The sequence below is a fragment of the Myxocyprinus asiaticus genome, chromosome 35, assembly GCF_019703515.2.
Source record: "Myxocyprinus asiaticus isolate MX2 ecotype Aquarium Trade chromosome 35, UBuf_Myxa_2, whole genome shotgun sequence".
NCBI lineage: Eukaryota > Metazoa > Chordata > Actinopteri > Cypriniformes > Catostomidae > Myxocyprinus > Myxocyprinus asiaticus.
In genome coordinates, this window is record NC_059378.1 from 6,089,220 (window position 1) to 6,105,752 (window position 16,533).

The 16,533-nt window shown below is 38.9% G+C and overlaps 1 protein-coding gene across 3 annotated transcripts in view; it reads left to right on the forward strand.

The window, feature by feature from the left end:
- The first annotated feature begins 3,505 nt into the window (after positions 1–3,505).
- The window catches only part of LOC127426175 (constitutive coactivator of PPAR-gamma-like protein 1), a 38,336-nt gene continuing 25,308 nt past the window's right edge, over positions 3,506–16,533 (forward strand). For 2 of the 3 annotated variants that reach the window (XM_051672791.1, XM_051672792.1), the window contains exons 1-5: positions 3,511–4,281; positions 10,218–10,464; positions 10,746–10,828; positions 12,844–12,972; positions 13,222–13,312. In XM_051672791.1, coding sequence (XP_051528751.1) covers positions 3,808–4,281; positions 10,218–10,464; positions 10,746–10,828; positions 12,844–12,972; positions 13,222–13,312 — 1,024 coding nt within the window. In that variant the 5' untranslated portion in view covers positions 3,511–3,807. Of the gene's footprint in view, positions 4,282–10,217; positions 10,465–10,745; positions 10,829–12,843; positions 12,973–13,221; positions 13,313–16,533 lie in introns of all 3 variants that reach the window. The other variant, XM_051672793.1, reaches the window with a different exon arrangement.

Here is a 16,533-nt window from a genome sequence, read left to right on the forward strand (position 1 = left end):
GTTTAATTCATTTGAAAGAGTTGGCTGCACACAATTAAAATGACTTGTTTAAAATTATTTGCATTATCTAAGAGATCAAGCATCTACTTCATGTAATAAAAGTTTCTCCAAAATATTTCCAGAACAGCCTATTATTTTTTGACTCATGAGACTATAGTGACTTACTATAACTAACGAATACATAGCCTACTAGTATCTAATAAATATTTAATAGTAAAACTTAAAGAAGAAGTTGTAACTGTTGAAATGGTGTCAGAAACCAATCCTGTATATAATATCTGGCCTAGAGAGCCTCATGGAATTCAATAGCACAAATGAACAGGTCACTCACTGCAAGTAACAAAAATACTGTTAATGGAATAGAATAGATGGGCCCACTACTTACAGTTGGAATAGTTTCTAGTTACTAGCTAAAAGCAAGTGCCATTACTAATATTTATGGGTTAATGGCATGACACACTCTCTCTCTCTCTCGTTATTTTTTTTGTCCGGATCTATTAAGTTATTAAAAAATACAGTAAAAATGTAATTCACACAAAACAATTACTTGAACACACCTCTATTATACCTCTAAAACATGTTATCAATTACTGAATTCAAAGTCATTTTGATATTTTTCTGGGGCTAAGTCAAAAAAATGTGGAGGAACCGTCAGTAATAAATAAAGTAAAATTCTCATTAAAAGCTGAAATTCTTGATAAAGTAAATGTTGGCATAAGTAGTTTAGAATAATATTTTATTTTGGTCTGTTCTCACCCAAAATCTATAAAATTGCTCGAGTCTTATGGATTATTTTTATGCAGCCTGTATATGCTTTTTGAGCTTCAAAGTTTTGGTCACCATTCACTTGCATTGTATGGACCTACAGAGCTGAGATATTCTTCTAAAAATCTTAGTTTGTGCTCAGCAGAAGAAAGAAAATCATACACATCTGGGATGGCATGAGGGTGAGTAAATGATGAGAGAATTTTCATTTATGGGTGAACTATGCCTTTAAGTTGTGTACACTCACTTGTATTATAAAGTATTTTAATACCTTTTACTTGTTGGTAACACCACTTGACATTTTTTAAGTAATTTAAATCCATTTTACATTTTTAATTAGTTGAAAGCTACACTATGTAACTTTTGGCCCTCTAGCGGTTAAAAAAATAAAACTGCATGAGTCTAGCGGAAGAACATTGTTTTGGTTGTGCTTCAGCTCTGCTCCTCTGCGCGGATGAATGTAGTTCGAGGCACCGGTGTACACATGGATATAGGACAACTTAAAGCGAATGGACAAATAAATAACAAAATAAAGGAAAAGATGGATATCCAAAAACATGTCATCTGAGCAGGTAAGTGCCATATCTTATACTGTAGCTTTTGTTATTAACATTTTTTATTGATTCCAACAAGGACAAGAATAGATTTAACAACAGAATTATCCATACGGAATCAACTTATAAACTTTTATACCCCCAAACCCCCCCAAACTATAACACCATACACACATATAAACAGACACACAAATAGAAATACATAAGTACATTAAAAAAGACAAAATTCAACAAATATATATAAAATAAGGATACCAATAAAAACACCAATAAAAAATTGTCTCCCTCCACTGCCCCTCACTAGGAACCTTCCAAATGAGACAAATAACTGCCCCATTTCCTGCCATAAATTGCCAAATTACCCAGCCGTCTGGGAGTCATCTCCTCAAATGCCGCCACTTTACCCAACTCAGTGCACCACTCACGAAATGAGGGCGCATCAGCTGACTTCCATTCCCTGAGGATTGCCTGTCTGCCAATCATCATGCTGGTTAGGACCCAGCTTTATATATTTTACATTTATATTTTATTTATATATTTATATCCTATATTCAGGACTGCCCCATCACACAAAATACACAGTCTGGGGCAAAATGAAAATTGAGTGTCCACTACGTCACACATAAAGCTCTGGACCCTCAACCAAAATTCTTGGATCTTAACACATCCCCAAAAAACATGGGTTGTGTCCCCGTCTTCTGATTGGCATCGCCAGCAGGTGGGTGTGTCTTTAAGACCAAGCCTATACAATCTAGAGGGGGTCCAATAGAATCGATACAAAATCTTAAATTGCATCAGACGCACCCTTGCATCTCTAGATGTAGACATTTTTTTAGAATCCTAGTCCACATTCCGTCCTCCAATACCAAGTTTAAATCTTTCTCCCATAATCTCTTGAGGTTTTGCTGTTGTTTTGACTTATTGGAAACATTGATGTTTTGAAATAAATGACGTTACAAAAGTTAAGCAACGTTCATTAACATTAGACATAACGATTGCTAGTCTGATAAGGTCAAACGTTGTAAAGTTTGTATAACTGCAGGATATTCTGGCCAAATAGACCACTGTAGTAACTAATTTATAGATTGTCATTGTTACCAACCAGTGGTCAACATCATTTCAAGACTCACATGTCCTTGGCAAGCCTAGGACTAAAGGATTTATTTATTTAAATTATTGCCGTTTTAAAGAAAAATACACACGTGCTAGCAAGTGAAAGGTTCTGCACTGATTACAGTATAATTATTGTATTTCACTACACACACACACACACACACACACACACACACACACACACACACACACACACACACAGAGATGTGTATGTGTGTGTGTGTGTGTGTGTGTGTGATTACACAACTATGCACAAACCACATCAATAAAATATCTTACCTGTTGAGTAAGAAAAAAGCATCTCTGGGTCACTTTTAAATCCTCTCAGATCTCGGAGTTGTCGCCACCTCTGAAAAGTCAAGCCGATGCTGATTCGGGTTTTATTACGGACTCTGTCGCTTTCCCTTTTTGCTTGTAGACTCTGCTCTGTTCGTGGTTTCTTTGTTTTTACAACCGGTGATTCCCCGGAGGTTTGTCGTTTTTAATGATCAATGGTCAATTTTTCTTGTTCGTTGTGACAACAAACTTTCAGCTTCAGCTACTCCCACACCATACATGCACTACAGTTGCCAGAGCTTATTTTCTCTGTGTACGGATATGACGTCAACACGCACGGGCGAATGACGTATGTATGCAGTTTCCCGCGAAATCCCTCCCGACAGCTCTAAAATATAAATCATTATTATAAGTTTATCAAAGTGTATTTGGGTAAAGTGAAGACATGGTTTGGAAGATGGATTTTTGTTGCACTCTCTCATTAATAACATTTTGTTATTTTTTAACACAAAAAGTTACATAGTGTAGCTTATATATATATATATATATATATATATATATTTTTTTTTTAGAAAATGCAATAAATATTTTAAACTTTTTTTTTTTAACGATTTATCATTTCGAAAAACCTATTTGGTCAATGACCCTCATATGTATGTTTGATAAATATAAAGTTAATGAAAATACTGTACATTTAAAAGGGCTTGCCAGAACTGAACATGCAACAGTTCTCCGGCTGTTCAACCGCGCCCACTGAACTCCAGACTCCTCCTCCTCCGGTGTGACTGTACGTGCCCTGCGACTGCGCTCACCTCTTTCCCCTCACACATCAGATACAGACTGTAGACATGGCTCCATAAGGGTGCACATGGCGGCCAGCAGCCATGAACCAAAAAACAACTCACCAAAAAAAACAGATGCATCTCCGGTTTGATTGATTTTCAACAGATCATCTTCCACATCCGCTGCAATATTTCTTCAGTCCGGTTCTCAGCATTCGGTAGAGGCTGCTCGCTTGCAGCTCTCTCCGTTTCCTCCAGACTATTTCACGTTCTTACTATACCCGAAATAACCGATATCATATTTTAGGACAGCAGTTATGGGTGTGCAGGGTTTCCAGGAGTACATCGAGAAGCATTGCCCCAACGCCGTGGTGCCGGTGGAGCTCCAGAAGCTCGCCCGGGGGAGTCTGGTTGGCGGCGGCCGGCAGAGACCACCTCAGACTCCGCTCCGGCTGCTGGTGGACGCCGAGAACTGCCTGCACCGGCTCTACGGCGGCTTCTACACCGACTGGGTGAGTGGAGGCCAGTGGAACCACATGCTCGGGTACCTCGCCGCCCTTGCTAAAGCCTGCTTCCACGGCAACATCGAGCTGCTGGTGTGCTTCCATGGCGCCCTGGAGAAAGGCCGGCTCCACGAGTGGGTCAAACGACAGGTGAACGAGCGGCAGACCGCCCAGCAGATAGTCAGCCACGTCCAAAACAAGGGCACCCCGCCGCCCAAGGTCTGGTTCTTGCCTCCGGTGTGCATGGCCCACTGCATCCGCCTGGCGCTCCTCAGGTTCCACATTGGGGTGAGTGTTGCAGCAGCAGAAGATGCTTGTTGTTTGGTTGCAATCTTCACTGTATGCAACCAGTCCCAAAGTACTCATAGTAGGTTGTCAACCAGATTGCTCTCTTGTTGTGCCATCAAACTCGGTGTCAATGTTTGAAACTGTATATTTCCCTGCCTAAGCTGGTATAAGATGGACTCCCTAAAACCCAGACATGTTTTTTTTCCAGCAGGGATTGGATCTAGACCAGCCCTGGTTTATGTATACAAACATGTATAAACCAAGGTCAGCTGCCTTCTCAGTATTGGAATCATTCAACCAATACTGTTTACTTGATGATCAGCTCTGAAAGTAGGCCTCCTGTTGCCTAATTTTGCATTGCACAGCCAGACATTATCACTGATCAGACAACTTGTAGACTGCTTGAATCTGTTTGACATCCTGGTGGTATCAGATCTAATTTGCTTCCACAGATCTTTGAGGAACCTGGAAAGCGAATGCAAAACTCCGTACCAAATTGTAGTGTCTTAACTAGCAAAAGTGCGTATTGCTTTCAAAATATGGCACAAGAATATTTTATAACTTAAGAATTTGCAAGGCTTAGAATCACTGTTTTTTAAAGATGAAAATATAATGACTACTTTAATACAGATATTGTCATGCCATATAAACCTCTCGCAACAAATAAAAACATCCATTTATGTGTGAATGCAAAAATGAAGCTATGTAGTACTAGGTTTTGATGGCAAAGGAATGGGCCACTTATTCTTTACCTTGATTGGCTGCTCTGCCCTGCTCTTGTGACACTAGTGAACTCTGCTCTGTGATGGGCTGTATGCTTCACTGTGTCACTTCTGCTGAGATTTAGCAGCCTGACAGTGTGACCAAGTTCGTGGCCCTGGTTTTGAAAAGAGACAAATGTTCAGACGTGACTTCTGAGATCCTTGTTAATTATATTTTCAGGGGGCCAAAGTGAAGATATGTCTTACTGTTATTTATGCAGGCATGGAAAATTATGGAAAAAATATTTCCTACTGATCATCTTTTATACTTATAACAATCAGAAACTCAAACTTTGAAATGTGGACCAGAATATTACGTGCAAGATGATGTTGGAACCAATTTTTTTTTTTTAGTTAAATGTCAAGTTTTATCAAGTGGTTCCCTTTCAGTTAAAGCCAGTGTCAGGAACTCACTTTCATATTAAGGGGTAAATATATAAAAATAAGTTGAAGTCAGAAGTTTACATACACTTTGTTAGTATTTGGTAGCATTGCCTTTAAATTGTTTAACTTGGGTCAGACTTTTTGGGTAGCCTTCCACAAGCTTCTCACAATAAGTTGCTGGAATTCTGGCCCATTCCTCCAGACAGAACTGGTGTAACTGAATCAGGTTTATAGGCCTCCTTGCTCGCACACAGTTTTTCAGTTCTGCCCACAAAGTTTCTATCAGATTGAGGTCAGGGCTTTGTGATGGCCACTCAAATACCTTGACTTTGTTGTCCTTAAGCCATTTTGCCACAACTTTGGAGGTATTCTTGGGGTCATTGTCCATTTGGAAAACCCATTTGTGACTGAGCTTTAACTTCCTGGCTGATGTCTTGAGATGTTGCTTCAAGATATCCACATAATTTTCCTTCCTCATGATGCCATCTATTTTGTGAAGTGCACCAGTCCCTCCTGCAGCAAAGCACCCCCACAACATGATGCTGCCACCCCCATGCTTCACGGTTGGGATGGTGTTCTTCGGCTTGCAAGCCTCACCCTTTTTCCTCCAAACATAACAATGGACATTATGCCCAAACAGTTAAATTTTGTTTCATCAGACCAGAGGAAATTTCAAAAGTAAGATCTTTGTCCCCATGTGCACTTGCAAACTGTAGTCTGGCTTTTTTATGGCAGTTTTGGAACAGTGGCTTCTTCCTTGCTGAGCAGCCTTTCAGGTTATGTCGATATAGTACATGCTTTACTGTGGATATAGATACTTGTCAACCTGTTTCCTCCAGCATCTTCACAAGGTCCTTTGCTGTTGTTCTGGGATTGATTTGCACTTTTCGCACCAAACTACGTTCATCCCTAGGAGACAGAATGCGTCTCCTTCCTGAGCGGTATGATGGCTGCGTGGTCCCATGGTGTTTATACTTGCATACTATTGTTTGTACAGATAAACATAGTACCTTCAGGCATTTGGAAATTGCTCCCATGGATAAAACAGACATGTGGAGGTCCACAATTTTTTCTGAGGTCTTGGCTGATTTCTTTTGATTTTCCCATGATGTCAAGCAAAGAGGCACTGAGTTTGAAGGTAGGCCTTAAAATACATCCACAAGTACACCTCCAATTCAGTATATCTCCTATCAGAAGCTAATTGTCTAATTGTCTAAAGGCTTAACATCATTTTCTGGAATTATCCAAGCTGCTTAAAGGCACAGTTAACTTAGTGTATGCGAACTTCTGACCCACTGGAATTGTGTTATAGTCAGTTAAAACAATCTGTCTGTAAACAGTTGTTGGAAAAAATTACTCGTCATGCACAAAGTAGATGTCCTAAACGACTTGCCAAAACTATAGTTTGCTAATATGAAATCTGTGGATTGGTTTTAATGACTTCAACGTAAGTATATGTAAACTTCTGACTTCAGCTGTATATATCCCCATTTTTATCTCATAAGTTTACACACCCCTCGCAGAATTTATACAAATATAAGACATTAAAGATTATATATTTTTTATTTAGTACTGCAGCATAACAAATGTTTACATAAATTCCACAATACAATAGAAAATTTACACATTGTCCTGTTCAAAAGTTTACATCTTGGTTTTTAATATAGTGTGTTGCCGCCGTGAGCATCATTGAATGTTTACTCCATTTGTAACTGAAGTATAAGTTCCTCAATTGTCCAAAAGTGTCAAGCTGGATCTCTCAATCATGTACTCATCATGTAACCACTGTTGGGAAGAACTCAAATGTGCAGAAGATTCTGGGAAACCAAAGAACATGCATTGATCATCAAGGAGGCAAAACACCATAATAAGACCCAAAGGGGTGTGAAGTTTTGAGCAGGATCAATGGTGTAAATTCTGATATTTTTTTTGTCTTGTGGAATATATGTAAATGCAGAACCTGATTTGTCAAATAGCTTAATCAGGACAGTACAAAATTAACCAAAATGCTATATACTGTATGTACAGTGCTGTGAAGTATTTGCCCCCATCCTGATTTCTTCTGTTTTTGTGTATATCTCATACTAAATTGTTTCAACACAACAAAGGCAATACGAGTAAACGCAAAATAAAGTTTTACAGTCGATACAGTTGAAAATACAGTCTAAAGTGGAACTGTTTGGAAAACAGGGGTCCCGTTTCATCTGGCGTAAATCAAACACAGAATTCCTTAAAAAGAACATCATACCTACGGTCAAGATTGGTGGTGGTAGTTTGATGGCGACTTGCAATAATTGAGGGAAACAACATGAATTCTGCTGACCTGGAGAGGCCTTCAAGCCACAGTGTCTCGTGCCCACTGTGAAATTTGGTGGAGGATCGGTGATGATCTGGGGGTGCTTAAGCAAAGCTGGAATCCGGCAAATTCGTCTTTGTGAAAGATGCAGTAATCAAGCCACGTACAAGGTTATCCTGGAAAAAAACTTGCTTCCTTCTGCTCTGACAATGTTCCCCAACTCTGAGGATTGTTTTTTCCAGCAGGACAATGCACCATGCCACACAACCAGGTCAATCAAGGTGTGGATGGAGGACCACCGGATCAAGACCCTGTCATAGCCAGCCTAATATCCAGACCTGAACCCCATTGAAAACCTCTGGAATGTGATCAATTGGAAGATGGATGGCCACAAGCCATCAAACAAAGCAGAGCTGCTTGAATTTTTGCGCCAGGAGTGGCTTAAAATCACCCAACAGTAATGTGAAAGACTGGTAGAGAGCATGCCAAGACGCATGAAAGCTGTGATAGAAAATCAGAGTTATTCCAGCAAATATTGATTTCTGACCTCTTTCTAAGTTAAAACATTAGTATTGTGTTGTTTAAAAATGAATATGAACTTGTTTTGTTTGCATTATTCGAAGTCTGAAAACACTGCATCTTTTTTGTTATTTTGACCACTTGTCATTTTCTGCAAATAAATGCTCTAAATGACAATATTTTTATTTGGAATTTGGGAGAAATGTTCTCAGTACTTTAAAGAATAAAAAAAAAAAAAATTAATTTTACTCAAACATAAACCTATAAATAGTAAATTAAGAGAAACTGATAATTTTGCAGTGGTCTCTTAATTTTTCCAGAGCTGCATAATGTATAAATATATAATATTAAAGAGTTTTTTGGTGCAAGTTTATCGCTTTTGATTTTGCCTGGGTGGTTAGGGTAGTTGTTGCTATGTTTACGGATGGTGGCCGCATGGTGCTTTAATGACCAGGTGTCGCGGACTGAACGTGAACTTTCAATTCACATGAAACTGAAGCTTAAACACAAAAATTCCAAAGGATAACTATATACCAGACTCATATACATCAAAAAAGCGACTTAAATCAGCTGTTTGGCAGCATTTAAAAGACTGACTTAAGACGACGGATGTAAAACAAGCAGACAGAAGTCCTAGAAAGACACACATTCTACAAATGGGACAGGATGCTCCACTAGTCGTCCAACAAAAAACTAGTCTTTTTATTTTTAGTTTAATATTTTTAACTGTGGTGATTTTAAAGTGAATTAAAGATGCCACTTTTTGTAATGTTTAAGCGTGCGGTGCATTTGCGTGTAGTTACTATCAGCGAGTTAACTTAAAAAGCTGCGTCTAAATTTTTTCTCTCAGACGGTAATCTCACTGTCAAAAACTCACACTGCCACATCCCTTGCGTGAACTGACCAGAGAACAAACATCATAGGATAGAGTCCAACAACAAGTCAACACAGCAGAAAGAATTCAATATTTCTGGGAGTAAAGTGGGTAAAGCTCATACACTATAAACTATACCCATTTATACACACCATTTGAAAATTCAACTGTCCCTCACGTTCACGTATATGCACTCGTACACTGGGGGAATCCCGGAGTTTTACGTAAGAGGAAACTCCACTATTTCAGCACAATTCCGCTGCAAATCGTTAAGAAAACAAATACAGAAACAACTCTGGAATATCTTGAAATAAAGCAATAACTCGCTTTCTTGTGATCATGTAAATGTAGTCCGTGAGTGAGCTTTTTCGGCGACGTGAAGAGATACGGCAGCTTGCCTGTAAATCTCCTGGTTCACCACTTGCGGGTGAAGTCTCCATTCTCCATACAGTAAATCCACTCTCGTGTTTATTATACCCAAGACATGTGTCGTGCGTAATTAAGCGTGCACTGTTCCACACAATAAGTTTCTTTGCTAGGATGTGCAGTCGGGTCGAGCATGTACTTCCTGGAAATTTATATGTCGATTTTAGCCACAGGAAGTGGGGGAAAACATGAGTGAAGTTTCAGAACGTGAAAATTAAAGTGCATTAATATTATTTTTTTTAACTCGTTAAACTGTCACTTGTTAATCACAGAAATTAACATTACATTTCCCAGCCCTAATATATTTATTATGAGGGCTTTTTTCTTACAACAACAAAAAATACAACGTCATCCTTTTTTGTCAACTGCTTGAATAATTTGATTTATAGTTTGACATCTTACCCATAAAATTTTATGCCGAAATATGTCATAAATGAATAAGAATAGAATATAAAGAACAATGTCAGCTGTTACAAATAAAAGAATTAAGGAATTCATTACAGGAGCATTTTTGCTTCGACTAATCAAAGCATTTGACAGATAAATAATTATACAAAATAATAGAAATAACATATTGCAGCCAAAATGTGCCACAAGTTATTTCCATGGAAAATCCCATGTATGTAAATTTGTTCTCAGTCTTCTGAGCGCTCCTGATCTTTGTTTCCTCTTTCAGGTTGTCCAGACTATCGAGGACCATCACCAGGAAGTGATCGCCTTATTTAGGGAAAATGGATTCCATGGCTTGGTCGCCTATGATTCCGACTACGCCCTGTGCAACATCCCGTACTACTTCAGTGCCCATGCTCTTAAACTGAGCCGTAACGGCAAGAGCCTCACCACCAGCCAATACCTGATGCACGAAGTTGCCAAGCAGCTTAATCTCAATCCAAATCGTTTTGTCATTTTCGCTTCACTTTTAGGTATGGTTTTATTCTTTGGTTTAACATTTCCTCTATTATATGCTTATATTTTAATAAGTGTAATATTATTAAAATATGGTAAAATATATTGCTCTTTGGTTTCACACCTCAATCAGTCAATTGTCTTGATTATCAAAGAGTTGCTGAGATGTTATCAATAAAGTACAATATCTTGCTAATTTTGTATCACTAATAAATGCTCAGCTGCAGTAATAAGGCACTAGTAAGTTACTCTGTTTGCAATACATGGTTAAATGCTAACTAAATAAATGTTTTTGTAGGTAATCACATACTGCCTGATGAAGACTTGGCTGCCTTTCACTGGAGTTTACTTGGTCCTGAGCACCCTTTAGCATCCTTGAAGGTAAAGGCAACAATCTAAGGAAACGTGTTTGTCAACCGATGTGTAAATGTAAACATTTTAATTTGGCTTTGATATCTACATTATATTTACATTTTTCATACAGCTGTTTGTTTTGAGCTGTTAATAATTGGAGGTTTTCTTCATTCACAATATAATGTTCAAACTGTGCAAACATAAGATTTCAGTCTGGTTAGATTTCCTCGGTAACAAGCCGCTGTGACCAGTTTCCTTGACAACCAGATTGAAATGAGGTCTGGAAAATAACTTATCAGGACCATGCAAAATCGTCTTTAACCCTTACCATTTTGGTTTTAAGTACTCAATCTCTGAATCTCACCCAAACAAATCAAGCAAACTTCATGGACAAAGGGTTGAACTGAATTGGAACAATGATGTGTAACCTTGTGTTATCTGTTATGTGTTTGTGCTGCTGCTGTCTTCATTGATTCACTGTGAGCTAGAATAGAGTGGGCTATACTTGATTTTAATACTTGACTAGTAGATCCATGTGTGATCATCATCCCCCCTTTTAGTCACTATTATTCTCAGTGTTTTTTTGTGTGTATTACATGAAACAAAGATGTTGGGTTGGTTACAGGGTCATTGCTTTAAAAAAAACATGTTCTTTAAAGCTGAAGTGTTCAGGTTCTGCAAATGGTGTTGCAAAAGCAATCACAATTTTCAAATAGATTCCAGAAAACACCCTATGTCTTCAATTGTTTGGACAAACAGATGGTCCTGCCTCAGACTCGCACCACTGGTCGAGTCTGTGTTGCTTTGTTGGACTGGACCGGTAACTCTAACATCAAGATCAAAGTTTTGAAAGCGCCAGTTTTATCGTTAATGAAACGAAAACTAAATGATAAAATTTGTCTTTACTAAAATAAAAACCAAATCTAACATGGTTGGAAAAAACTTAATCTAAACTAAAATACTTTTATGTGACTCCAAAACTAACAAAAGTAAGAAGCATGGCCCTGCGTCATTTCCATGTACGGTCTGATACGCAATTGTCCTCGTGTTCCGCCAAAGGACAGCATTTCCGAGTAAACTTCCCATCGCCTTTGAAGGAATGCAATGTGAAGGTTTTACAAAGTAACATTTATCTTTAACAACGCTAAGTGGATAAAAGGCACAACAACACAGCTTCAACATTGGCGGCCATCTTGATTGTTTTGGGTTGAATGTAATCCATGACTGCATCATATGAAAGCAAATACGTCATCGTTTTCGATTTTCTCTTTTTTCCCAGTCCACACTACAACGCGAATACAGCGTTTTGTGTGAACGAGGCCAAAACGTATAGAAAAAGATGCGTTTTCAAATTTATCCAGGTTAATATGGACTTTGCCTTAGTTTTTGATACACAGTATTTTACTAAAAATTTGAAACCTTTACAATACGAAAAATGCCACCAGATATTGGAAACAAGACTGTTAAATGATGTTAAAAGTATTTAGATTATATCTGTAAATGCTTTATCTTTGGAAGCCATAAAATACTAACTCTAAAATAAAAAAGAACTAAACACAAAACACTGAAAAAACTAGAACTTAATTGAAACTAAAAGTTAAAGGGTGAAAAATAAGAAAAACGAAATTAAATTAGAATAAAAAAAATAGAAATATAGACTAAATAAAAAATTCGAAACTATAATAGAACCCTGGAAAGCGACAAAGGGTTACACTTTAAGGTAAAATCGATGTAAAATTGGCTTACAGTTGTCTCTGCATAATAAACTGGGTTACGTGAAAGAATTTGAACATCGAAAAAATTACATGCATCAGCTTTCAGATATTTTCCAATTTATGATATCCATTGATTTCTAGGAACTGAAGTTTCGTTTATGAACAAATCATTCACATACCGACCTCTACTTTGTCCATGTATTTATGATTATTTTGCGAAAATGTCGGATTGTACCCATTCAGATATGTACTCCTATGATGCCCATCACATTTTTAAGCAGAAGGAGCTTTTGCTGGGGGTGTGATGGGTTGTTTTCTCTGACACAGGTCCGTGCCCACCAACTCGTCCTTCCTCCTTGTGACGTTGTCATAAGGGCTGTGGCAGACTACGTCCGCAACCTACAAGATGTCAGTGACCTGGAAGCTATTGCTAAAGACATATTCAAGCTCTCTCAGGTAGGATGACATGTGTTTTTAGCACCCTTCTGCACCCAAGAATTATAGAAGACCATTTTTGTTTTGTTTAAACCTCTTAAAGGAATAGTTCCTTCAAAAAATGTAATTGTTATTATTTACTCACTGTCATGTTGTTCCAAACCAGTATGCTGAAGTTTTTTAAGAATCTTCATGCGTTAAAATGACACGAGAGTGAGTAAATTATTCACTATGTATTGTATATGATAATTGTGTCGCCTTGTATTCTAGTCCAGAACCGATGACAAAGTTGTCCGTTTCAAACAAGCAGTGGAGTACTACGCCACCGCAAGCAGGCCCCTTCACTTTCCCCCTTATTTAGGTAAGTGTTGCTGAATGTAAAGTTTGGTTTGATTCGTTCCATGCAATGTGTGTCCAAAGACAAGATCCACTCAATCGATCAATCGTCATTGAATAATCCTCTGTTCTGTCAGTTGTTGATAAAAAAACAAACAAAATAGAAATATGTAATTCTAATCACTAGACTTGCCACTGTCTTAACGGGTGCGTATCCCCGTTAAAAACCGGTTATACCGGTAATACCGTTGGTTGGACACTAGGGTTGCCACGGTGTACAGTTACCGGTTTTACTCGGTACAAGGGACAATACCGATGTAAAATTTTATACCGGTGGAAACATTATGAATGGAACTTCCAATATCAGTACAACAGCCTAACAAATAGAGTAGCCTTAAATAAAGAATGGTTGTCTGATGAAGACTTTGTGACCCATAATAAATTAACCTAAATAACGCATTGAAAGCAGGATGTCCTTTACCAACTTATCAAATTACACAGGCAGCAAAGTACGCACACTGACAGAAGATGTTTAAGTGCAGGAAGCGAATATAATGTGCATGGTGGGTGTTACAGTTCGGCTCGTAACTGCACAAAATGGGCGATCACAAAATAGATATGGTTGCAAAATATGTATTTATTACAAAGTTCTAGTGGAAAACATAATGAAATGAAAAACAAAGAAGACATTCAAACGCTGACCAGTTCAACCATGGCCACGAGGTAGATGGGACAAACGAAGATCTCATGATGGTAGAGGAGTTCTAATCCAAGGGCACTTGCCACCTGCCCATTCCTGCAAAACGCAAGAAAAGAACAAAGAGCATAGAACAACCCCCCACTGGTTAACAAACAAGCACTTAAATACCCACAGCCCATCCAAACCAGGTGTTCACAATATCACAATCACAGATGGACAGCGACGGATAACAGACAAAAAGAAAAACAAAACCAAAGAAAATAACACAGTAAGACCGTGACACCTCCCCTAATAAAAGAAAAGGGAGGACCTTACCTAAGGGCCTCATTTACTAACCCTATTCTCATAAAGGTCAGAAATTTAACATTTTAAAATGACAACACTGTTTTATCAAATTCAATTAAATCCCATCACCAACACATTTCAGCTCCAACTCAGTGCTCAGCCAGAGTCATCTCTCCCATCTCACACTTGGTATCTCCCTCTCCAGCATTTCTTGGTGCCTAAGAAAAGCAACTTTTAAGGTGAGAGGAATCCAAAATGAAAGAGACAAACTAATAAGGTTATCAACCTCAGCAAGAGTCACAAGGAGCACGGGACAAGGTGTCAGCCAGGATATTGTCCACGCCCTGTATGTGCCGAATGTCTAAAGAGTAGGGCTGTAAAAAGAGAGACCATCGAACAAGTCCTTCATCGGTCTGTAATACAGCCCCAGCACCAACTTGGCTAGCATCTACCTGGATCTGAAAAGGTGACCCAAAGCATGGGGCAGCCAGGACAGGTGCAGTGCTAAGCAACCTCTTAACATTTTCAAATGCCTGTTGGCACAGTAAGGACCACTCAAATTTTACTTTCATTTTCAGCAAATCAGTTAAAGGAGCTAATACTGATGAAAAGTTTGGACAAAAACTCCTATAATATCCCGCTTAGTACATGGTAGAGGGAAGTTATGAATGGCCAGAGCCTTAGCCCACACAGGACGCACCATGTCTTGCCCAACTACTTTGCCCAAATATGTTACCGTTGCCCTGGCGAACTCGCACTTCACCAGGTTAATGGTTATTCGAGCCTCAGCAAGATGTTCGAACAGAGCTCGGACACGGCAGAGATGTTGTTCCCAGGTCCGACTATAGAGCACAACACTCTAAGCCGGACGTCACCTGGTTCTTTAGGTGCTGGAAAGTGGCAGGTGCATTTCTAAGGCCAACACTCATCACAGAATAAGAATGTAGGCCAAATGAAGTGATGAAGGATGCAATTTCTTGAGCACGAGGAGTAAGAGGTACTTGCCAGTAACCCTTCAATAGGTCGAATTTACTGACATAAGTGGCAGGACCAATTTGGTCTATACAATCCTCAATGCGTGGCAGAGGGAAAGAATCAGGTTTCCTGACATTATTTAATTTTCGGTGATCTGTACAAAAACGGTACGTTCCATCTGGCTTACCAACCAATAAACAAGGGGATGCCTAGCTGGAAGTGGATATTATGTTCAACCATAGATATAATTTCAGACTGTATATAGCGCTGCTTATCCAGTAAGACACGGTAGAAGCGCTGACGTATAGGTTTAGCTTCTCCAACATCTATGTCATACTCTATTAGATGGGTCCAAGTAGGAGCATCTGAAAATAAAATAGAAAACTCAAAATTAAGGACATTAACTCAGCTCTTTGTTGATCAGGTAAATGTTTCACCAACTGCTCAAAATTAGCCAGTGTTTCAGAATTTTTTAAACATGGCTATAAAAGACAATCATCGGGTGTCACAACAATTTATGATACAGCTGTCACTGGAGAAGAAACAGCAGCCATTGCAACAGCTACCGGAGTTGCCTCAGCCACAACTGAACGGACATAGAATGGTTTTAATAAACAACTGAGTACGTGTTTTACGCTCAGGTGTAGAAATTAAGTAATTCTTATCTGATACTTTACGAACCACAGTATAAGGACCAGAAAACTTAGCACAGAAAGGTGACTCAGGCAGTGGTAGCAAAGCTAAAACCTGATCACCAGCACAAAACTCACGGGATTCGGTCTTCCTGTCAAACCAACTCTTCATTTTCTTTTGCTTTTTCAACAAATTTTCTTTAGCCATCTCCCCTGCTAAAATCAACCGTCTCCGGAAACCATTTACATAATGTAACAAACTCACTGGAGGTTCATCCTCCTGTAACCCATCATGAAGAACTGCAAGTGGTCCACGCACTTTATGCCCAAAAACTCACTGGGACTAAACCCTAAACTGTCCTGCAACACTTCCCGAGCTGCCAACAACAACCATGGCAAACCCTCCTCCTAATCACGGTTTAGCTCCACACAGTAAGCCCGCCACAGAGATTTTAAGGTGTGGTGGATGTGTTCCAAAACTCCTTGACTCTGTGCATGGTAGGCAGTAGATCGATTATGCCTCACCCCAAGCTATCTTAACACCTCCTGAAACATACTAGAGGTAAAATTAGTTCCTTGGTCACTTTGAATGACCTTAGGAATCCCAAAAAAAGATATAAATTGAGTCAAGGCCTTCACTACGGAACAAGTCGT